General features: G+C 55.5%; 1 protein-coding gene across 1 annotated transcript in view; it reads left to right on the top strand.

The window, feature by feature from the left end:
- Positions 1-854: 854 nt before the first annotated feature.
- The window catches only part of LOC133359031 (phospholipase A-2-activating protein-like), a 22859-nt gene continuing 14152 nt past the window's right edge, over positions 855-9561 (top strand). Inside the window, exons 1-5 of the mRNA XM_061577402.1 lie at positions 855-1148; positions 5281-5623; positions 6557-6677; positions 7815-7985; positions 8554-8687. Coding sequence (XP_061433386.1) covers positions 1000-1148; positions 5281-5623; positions 6557-6677; positions 7815-7985; positions 8554-8687 — 918 coding nt within the window. The 5' untranslated portion in view covers positions 855-999. The remainder of the gene's footprint in view (positions 1149-5280; positions 5624-6556; positions 6678-7814; positions 7986-8553; positions 8688-9561) is intronic.

Here is a 9561-nt window from a genome sequence, read left to right as displayed (position 1 = left end):
AGCGAAGCGTTCGTGACATCATCGCGGTCACCTCTGCGTCCGTGACGTCACCGCAGCCACCTCAACCGTACGTGACGTCATCGCGTGCAGCCTCGGCGAAGCCTCCGTGACGTCACCGCGCGGCCACCTGACATCGCGTGCCGCTTCTGCGAAGTGTCCGTGACGTCATCGCAGCGTTACCTCAACTGTCCGTGACGTCACCGCGCGGCCACCTGACATCGCGTGCCGCTTCTGCGAAGTGTCCGTGACGTCATCGCAGCGTACCTCAACTGTCCGTGACGTCACCGCGCGGCCCACCTGACATCGCGTGCCGCTTCTGCGAAGTGTCCGTGACGTCATCGCAGCGTAACCTCAACTGTCCGTGACGTCACCGCGCGGCCACCTGACATCGCGTGCCGCTTCTGCGAAGTGTCCGTGACGTCATCGCAGCGTAACCTCAACTGTCCGTGACGTCACCGCGCGGCCACCTGACATCGCGTGCCGCTTCTGCGAAGTGTCCGTGACGTCATCGCAGCGTACCTCAACTGTTCGTGACGTCACCGCGCGGCCAACTAACATCGCGTGCCGCTTCTGCGAAGTGTCCGTGACGTCATCGCAGCGTACCTCAACTGTCCGTGACGTCACCGCGCGGCCACCTGACATCGCGTGCCGCTTCTGCGAAGTGTCCGTGACGTCATCGCAGCGTACCTCAACTGTCCGTGACGTCACCGCGCGGCCACCTGACATCGCGTGCCGCCGCTTCTGCGAAGTGTCCGTGACGTCATCGCAGCGTAACCTCAACCGTCCCGTGACGTCACCGCGTGCCGCCTCGTCGGAAACCTCCGTGACGCGTTCGCAGCCCCAACCCAACCACGGCGTCCGTGACGTCATCGCGCGGCTGCCACCAAATGACGTCATCGCCCAGACAGGAACGTCCCCTCGCCGAACGCAGCGGCCGCCTCGACTCATCGCTGAGGAGATCGTCGTCGTCTCACGAGAAATAAAGATAAAGAGAAGAGAATGGCCTCGTACCGGCTGCGCTGTTCGATCCCGGCACACGACATGGACGTGCGCGGCGTGACGCCGCTGCCGAACGCGGCGAGCGGCGGTTTCGCTTCGGTGTCTCGCGACCGCACCGCCTGCCTCTGGGTCCCCGCCGCGGGCCCCGGGTGAGTGTGCGGCGGCGGCGGCGCTCAGGCAAGGCGCTAGGGCCCGTGGGGATAACGCAACTTAGGCCTCGTCGTCCCTTGCGTGATTTATTCAAAGCTGGATGGATACGCAAGACAACCATCTCCATCCCCACTCCTTCTTAATTATCCTTAATTAACGAGGCTTCACCGTCGTCCCCTTGTTGTGTAACTTTCTTCAATGCGGGGGGGAGTTCGTAACGCAACCACCATTGACTTTGTGAGGGTCTTCTCCGCTGCTGGATGAAGGGGAGCCAGCGAGGCGCGCAGTCGTCAACAACGTCAACACTTTCACGCGGAGCCGGCGTCGTCGTTGACTTTCGCGCTCAAATGTTAATCATAGTTGAGTGGGGGGGGGGGGCGTATTAAACAATGTGTGTGTCGTTAAACCGGCCACCACCCGACACGGCTGGGTTTGTGTCGCGTAAACACAACCATGGGCGCCAATTTGTTACGAGGATAGAGCACCACCACCACCACACCACCAGCACCACCACTAGCACCACCAGCACCACCACCAGCAGCACCACCACCACCAGCAGCACCAGCAGCACCACCACTAGCACCACTAGCACCACCACTAGCACCACTAGCACCACCACCACCACTAGCACCACCACTAGCACCACTAGCACCACCACTAGCACCACTAGCACCACCACTAGCACCACCACCACACCAGCACCACCACCACACTAGCACCACCACTAGCACCAGGACCACCACACCAGCACCACACTACACCAGCACCACCACACCAGCACCACCATCACTCTACCAGCACCACCACCAGCACCACCACCACACCACCACCACTCCACCAGAACCACACCACCAGCAGCAGCACCACTACACCATCACACCACCACCACCCACCACCACCACACCACCAGCACCACCACCAGCACCAGGACCACCACCACACCACCACCACCAGCACCACCACACCACCACCAGGACCACCACCACACCAGCACCACCACCACACCACCACCAGCACCAGGACCAGCACCACCACCCCACCACCACCCCACCACCACCAGCACCACCCCACCACCAGGACCACTACCCCACCACCACACCGGGCTTTGTTGTTGTGTGTTGGAGGGTTAAAGCCGCCACCGCAGCGTTGACGATTCGAGTAGCCGCGTGACGTTCCGTTCGCACTTTATCCGTCGCTTTAAGACGAGGATGATGAGGAGGAAGACGATGCTGATGATGATGGTTGTCACGTTCCTCTCTTCATTCCGAGCTGAACGATGTCAAATGCCCGCTGGCAGGTCACGGGGCAGACCCAGGTGCCACGGGTCGACTGACTGAGATGAGTAGCTGATGCACCATCTGTGCCCCCTACTGTGCCAACTTGCTGTGCTTTAGCCACCCGGCGCTCCGCTCGTTGTTGTGAGCATCGCTCCTCCGCCCTCCGTTGTTGTTGGAGGGCGACTGCCTCCAACTGCCCAGCAGCGTCCTTCGCGAGCCTCCTCCACTGAGGCCGATCCCGAAACACACACAGACACTTGCGCCAGGCCACATCATCGTCATGATGCCCAATTTTACGTCAGTACATTCTTGATTTGAAGCTTTCGTGACTGTAGGAATTACTCTTTGGTTCTTTCGGTAAAGTCACGTATAAAGAAAAAATGAACGAAATAATAGATCACGACGTTAGTTCGTTGTTGCCGCGATTTTGCATTCAGGTGGCAAGCGGAGTTGGAATCATCGCTGCGATGATCTGAATCGTCGCGTGATGTCATTTATGGACGGCCCCTAAGCGAGAATCGCCGATACGGCATAGGAACACCTTGGGACCGACCTGCCTACCTGATCGTTAATCTCGACGGAGAGAGAGCGAGCGTGAAAGCTGTCATTTTTCGATTTAAAGCTTTCGTGACTGCAGGGATTCATCTTCTTGGTTCTTTCGGTAAAGTCACGTAGAAGGGAAGTAATAAAATATTATATTATTGTATTATTTTATTATGTTTTATTTTTATTCTTTTATTACTTCCCTTCTACGTGACTTTACCGAAAGAACCAAGAAGAAAAAAGCTGTCATTGGCAACTGCTAATCAAATCGAAAGTATGCAACGCAGAAGTTTAAAAGTGTCGCGGATTCTTTTTAAGTGTTGGTTTTAGTGTTTTGTACGCAACCAATAATGTTAGGTAAAACTATAACACGTTTTCTTAATTTTACTAGGTATGGCCCACAGACCTTTTTATCACAAACGATAGCTCAACGAAGTGGGCTTATTATCATCTTCATCATCCTGTGGTAGGTTATAGCAGCGGCCAAGTAACTCTAAACGCGTGACGTCGATTCTAAATGTGGAGGGGAAAAAAACGGAGGACCCGGTAGAAAAATCCACGCGACCACGGGGGGAGAGAGAGAGACGCAAACCCCAAACATACAACAGGCATCGTCAGGGTCGGGATCGAACCCACGACCTCCTGTATACCAGGCAAGGGAGTTAACATCTCCTAGCCACCGTGATGATGATGAGAGAGAGAGACACGCAAACTCCACATATACAGCAGGCGTCAGGGTCGGTATCGAACCCACGACCTGTACACCAGGCGAGGGAGTTAACATCTCCTAGCCACCATGGCGCCCGGCTCGGTTCCCGGAGCCACGTAGAGCAGCAGAGGGCAGTTGCGACAACATTCGTTGTTGTTACGCGATTCCATGCTCCCAAATGTACATGCTCCCCCGATTTGATCCCCAGTTTGGTCAAACAACCGCTGGAGGCAGTGGATTAAGAGAAAGGGGACCCCGCTCTGTGCGTGTGCTAATAACGCGAGGGGGGCTGACCGCCCTGATTTGGCGGCACAATTTGTTCGGACAGATCCCGTTGTGATCCTTAAGCACGTAGGTAAAAAAAAGTCACGTAGGTAAAAAAAAATTAATTAAAATTAAAAACAAGTATAACCCGTAAAAACAAGTTTTTCACTATAAATCCTTTACATGCGTGGCGGCTAGAGTCCTCTCGTCCTCTGGCTTGAGATGGCTGCCACCTATGGGTCAGATGATTGCATGGCAGCATTAAGCAATTGGTAATTAAATATAATATTTTTGTCCTAAAAAGTGTAAATTTTGGAAAAAAATTTCACGAACATTAATTGTCACGCACAACGAGTCTGTGTGGAAAATGTCAGCTCGATTGGATCACGGGAAGTGAGTTAAAAAACGACCGAAAGATTTGCACGGTCCTAAGCAAGCAAGCAAGTGAACTTAATATAAAGGATTTAAAAACAATAAAATCACGACGTTTCGGAGGCAACACAAGCTTCCGTCTTCAGGTGAAGCTTGTGTTGCCTCCGAAACGTCGTGATTTTATTGTTTTTATTAATTTTAATTTCATTTTTTTTTACCTACGTGACTTTACCGAAAGAACTAAGAGGGTGAATCCTTGCAGTCACGAAAGCTTCAAATCTAGAATCCTTAAGCACGTTCCTCAAGCGTCAAAGCAAAACACGAAATAAACCAAGGGGGCGAATTTGACGGCCTCAAAGGTTTTTGCACCCTTAGCCCTGGCGCAAACGCTGTAGGGTGACATCCACCGCCACTTAAGGATCATGATCGGAATCTGTATTATTTATACCAGAGGAATCCGATGAGCTTTCAAGCTCTTGATTTTCACAGATGACCAGGAGGGGCACGGGGTAAGAACGTCACGACAACAGACAGTACAAAAACATGATAGGAGTGCAGAGTACAAGAAAACAAATCACTCAAAACACATCCAAATACAACAATAAACCATCCCCCTCCTACCAGGCAAAGCCCACCGACCCTGCCCACAAATGATAGCTCAAAGTGGCCCATCATTGGGCATCTATATCAGCCAAAATAATCTAAATAATCTTAGTGGCGGATGGCAGCTACTGATGCCGTTGTGTGTGTGTGCGCGTGTTACCCTGTGTCTTTGCGTCCTCAACTATTCTGCCCGCCACGTGCACGCGCGTGTGTGCGCGTGTGTCCGCGTGTGTGCGCGTGTGTGTCCGCGTGCGTGTGTGTGCGTGTGTCCGCGTGTGTGCGCGTGTGTGTCCGCGTGTGTGTGCGCGTGTGTCCGCGTGCGTGTGTGCGCGTGCGTGTGTCCGCGTGCGTGCGTCTGCGCAGGTCCGAGTTCCGCGAGGCGGCCCGCTGGAAGGCGCACGACGCGTTCGTGTCGTGCGTGTGCGCGCTGCCGCCCTCCGCCGACTTCCCCGCGGGCCTCGTGGCGACGGGAGGCCACGACGGGCACGTGTGCGTCTTCGCGGCCGACGCCCTCGGCCCCGCGTCGGTTCCGCTCTACCGGCTTGAGGGCCACGGCTCCACCGTGTGCTGCCTGGCGACGGGCGGCGACGGCGGCGACGGCGGGGGCGGCGGCGCCGTGCCGGCGTTGGCGGGCGTGCTCGTGAGCGGGTCGTGGGACGCGACGGCGCGGGTGTGGCTCCGGGACAAGTGCGTGACCACGCTGCAGGTCTGTCTTGAGCGTGTCGCCTTTGTGCGCCGCCTCGCAGTGCGCATTGCCTGCACGGGCGCCGTGGTTGACGTCACCGCCACTTGGTGGCGAATGGCGGTTGTTGTTTGTTGTTGTTGCTGTGTGTGTATGTGGTGTGTGCGCGCGCGCGCGTGCTGCCGTGTGCTTGTGTGTCTTTGCGTGCAGTGGCATGTTTTGCGTGTGTGTGTAGTGGCATCTATGTGTGTGTGTTTGGGTTGTGGGGAGGGGTAGTGCCGCGGTTAGCGCGCTGCGCTACGAACCCGGCGACCCGGGTTCGATTCCTGCTCACAGCCAACATCAGTGAAGATTATCTGAACCGGTCTTGGGCCTCCCCTCGGTAGACTCAGCCTGAATTGAGTGGCTGGTGCAATGTGTAAACATCACCACTGGGGAGACAAAGGCAGCCGGGCGTGGTGCTGGCCACCCACCCCCTCGAGTGTCGTGCCGGCCTTCATAGGTGCTCGCTAACAGCACTTGCCCCTACAGTCTGGTAAGGCTACACGGGAGATCTTTGTCTCGTTTGTTTGGGTCTTCGTGTGCGTGTGTGAGTCTCTGTGTCTGTGTGATTTTGTGCTTGATGCTGTGTCTTAGCATCGGTGTGCTTTGTGTGCATGTTTAAACGATGCCGTGTCTTGCGTAGTGGTTAGCGCGCTGCGCTACGAACCCGGAAAGCCGGGTTCAATTCCCGCTAATGGCCACCAACCACCGACGATTATCTGAACCGGTCCTGGTGCCACGAGCACTTTGTGCGGGCATGTTGACACCGCCACTAGGGTGGCCACCCACCCACCCACCCCCCCTCGTGTGCCGTGCAGCTCCGCTAATAGCACTTGCCCCAACAGTCCGTTAAGGCTATACGCGGGGCGTGGTCTTTGTCTTTGCACACCTGCATGTGCGCGCGTGTGCGCACAGGGGCACGGCGCGTCGGTCTGGGCGGTGAGCGTGCTGCACAAGCAGGGCGCCATTCTCACCGGCTCGGCCGACAAATCCATCAAGATGTGGAAGGCAGGCCGCTGTGAGGTCACCTACACGGGTAAGGCCGGACGATCGCAGCCGTCGATCCGTGACACATCCATCCGCTACATTCCATCTGTCGCAGTCCATATGTTGCAATCCATACGTTGCAATCCATACGTCGCAATCCATCCATCGCAATCCATCCATCGCAATCCATACGTCGCAATCCATCAGTTACAATCCATCAGTGACAGTCCATCCGCCACAATTTATTTGTCACAATCCGTCCATTACAATCCATCCGTTAAAGTCCATACGTTACAGTCCATATATTACAATCCATCCGTTACAATCCAACCATTGTAATCCATTTTTTACAATACATTTATTGCAATCCAACCATTATTATCCATACATTGCAAGCCAAACGTAAAACTTGAAGCTAGTCATCCATTTGAAAAAAACACCGATTACAATCCATCTAACACAATCCACGGATGCCTACAGCGATCAGGATAACAACAACCCGGCCACGTGAGTTCGATTCCTGGCCGCGATTAACACCGTTCACGCGGGTAATATCCGAACCGGTCCTGGGCCTCCCCTAGGTCGACTCGGCCGCGAATGAGTACCTGGTGCGGTGCGTAGTAAAACATCGCCACCGGGGAGACAAAGGTGGTGTTGGCCACAACCCCACCCCCTCGTGTTAGTCACAGTGCCGGCCTACACAGCCGCCGCCGCTGCTGCTGCTACTCGCCAAGTGCAACTCGCCCCAACGGTCTGTGAGAGGGGCTACGCGATTGGGAGCTTTTGTCTGCGTCGTTCACAGTGCATCTTGTTGCTGGGTGTAGATCGCGTGAATATGAACGTGTCTCGATGTAAAGCTTTCGTGACTGCAGGGATTCATCTTCTTGTCGTTGAACGCGCCACCACCACCTGACACGGCCAACGAGTGAGGGAGTTTTGTGTCGCGTGAATAAAGCGTGGCCAATCCGTTACTCGTACAGCACACACACCGGTTGCGTGCTGGAGGGTCAAAGCCACCGCAACATTTACGGTTCCCGGCGCGACGTTTCGCCGGCAGTCGCAGCCGGCATTTGCGCTTGACGCGATCTCACCCGTTGGCGGCGAGAAGCCTCCTCCCGCTTACGCGCTTAGTAGACCGCCCTCTGTCGTCGTCGCCGCCCGCGTTGTGTCTCGCCAAAAACTCAAGGCCACGAGGATTGCGTGAGGGGCCTCGTGGTTCTGGGCGGCGGCGAGGAGTTCCTGTCGTGCAGCAACGACAGCAGCGTGCGGCGCTGGGCGCTGGCGGGGCCCTGCCTCTCGACGCTCTACGCTCACACCAACTACGTCTACTCCATCTGCCTGCTGCCCAACACCTCCGGTGGGTGGGGGACACGCGGTGGGGGGACACGGGGGGTGGGGGGGGGGGGACACGGGGGGGGTGGGGGGGGGACACTGGGGGGAGATGTGCACGGGCAGACAAGGATGGAGACATGCACGGGGGGAGACGGGGGGCAGGTGCACGGGGGGAGACGGGGGGGGAGGTACACGTGGGGAGAGATACGCAGGGGGGGGCGGGGGTGGTGGTGAGACACGCACAGGGAGAGACCGGAGGACGGACGGGGAAACACGGGGGAACCACACACGGGCAGACAAGGGCCACGCGGGGAGATACGGGGGTGGGGGGGTCAGATACGCACAGGGGGAGACGGAGGGGGGGGGGAGACACGGGGAGAGACGGTGTGCACGCGTGTATGTGCACGCGTGTATGTGCACGCGTGTATGTGCACGCGTGTATGTGCGTGCAAGGTTCGTGACGGGACGAGAGGACCGCACAGTACACTCGAGCGTGCGTAACCGTGCTGTATGTTAACCCGCGTGCATGCGCGTGCGTGCGTCGTTTTGAACTGCGTGTGCGTTAATCCACGCGTGCGTGTGCGTGCGTGAAGGGTTCGTGACGGGAGGAGAGGACCGCACGGTCCGCGTGTGGCGCGGCGAGGAGTGCGTTCAGACAGTGCGCCTACCGGCCCAGTCCGTGTGGAGCGTTTGCGCTCGCCCAACGGCGACATCGTGGCCGCCACAGGCACGTCCACGCACGTCCACGCACGCACATCGGGGAGTTGACCGGTGACCTCGAGTATTCACCAGGGCGGCCGTAAGATTCTACTACGATACTATTCGTGCTCTCGGTTCTTTCGGTAAAGTCACGTAGGTAAAAACGTTTACCGAAAGAACTAAGAGTATGAATCCTTGCAGTCACGAAAGCTTAAAATCTAGAATTAATACGATGCTATTTTTTTATTTGACCAGGTAAGGCCCCACTGAACTTCATAGCTTTTTTAAATCCTTTATATTACGTTCGCTTGCTTGCTTGCGCGCTTACGACCGTGCAAATCTTTCGGTCGTTTTTTAACCCACTTCCCGTGATCCAATCGAGCTGACATTTTGCACACAGACTCGTTGTGCGTGACAATTTATTTTCGTGAAAAAAAAATGTCAAAAATGTTTCACTTTTTAGGAAAAAAAAAATGTCATATTTAATTTAAAATACCAATGTTATAAAAATGAAACTCTTACTCAAGAAAAACAGAAATGAATAATAAAATAAAACCGATGCCACGCATATAAAGGATTTATAGTGAAAAACTTTGTTTTTACGGGTTAATTTTTTAGAAACGACCCTGACCATCACAAATGATAGCTCAACCAAGTGGCTAATCGTCGTTTGAAATTTAGAGCAGCCAAATAATCTATAAACGTGTTGACGTTGATTCTGAATAACGGAGGGGGAAAACCGGGAGGACCCGGAGAAAAATTCCACGTGACCACAGGGGGAGAGAGCGAGAGACAGACACCGCAAACTCCAAATACACAGCAGCAGGCGTCGTCTGGGTCGGGATCGAACCCACGACGACCTCCTGCGTACCGGGCGAGGTCGTAACATCTCCGAGCCACCG

The sequence above is a fragment of the Lethenteron reissneri genome, chromosome 64, assembly GCF_015708825.2.
Source record: "Lethenteron reissneri isolate LAM-NWPU_2019-01 chromosome 64, ASM1570882v1, whole genome shotgun sequence".
Classification (NCBI taxonomy): Eukaryota; Metazoa; Chordata; class Hyperoartia; order Petromyzontiformes; family Petromyzontidae; genus Lethenteron; species Lethenteron reissneri.
The sequence above is the reverse complement of the archived record's forward strand: the minus strand, read 5'-3'. Positions and strand labels throughout refer to the sequence as shown.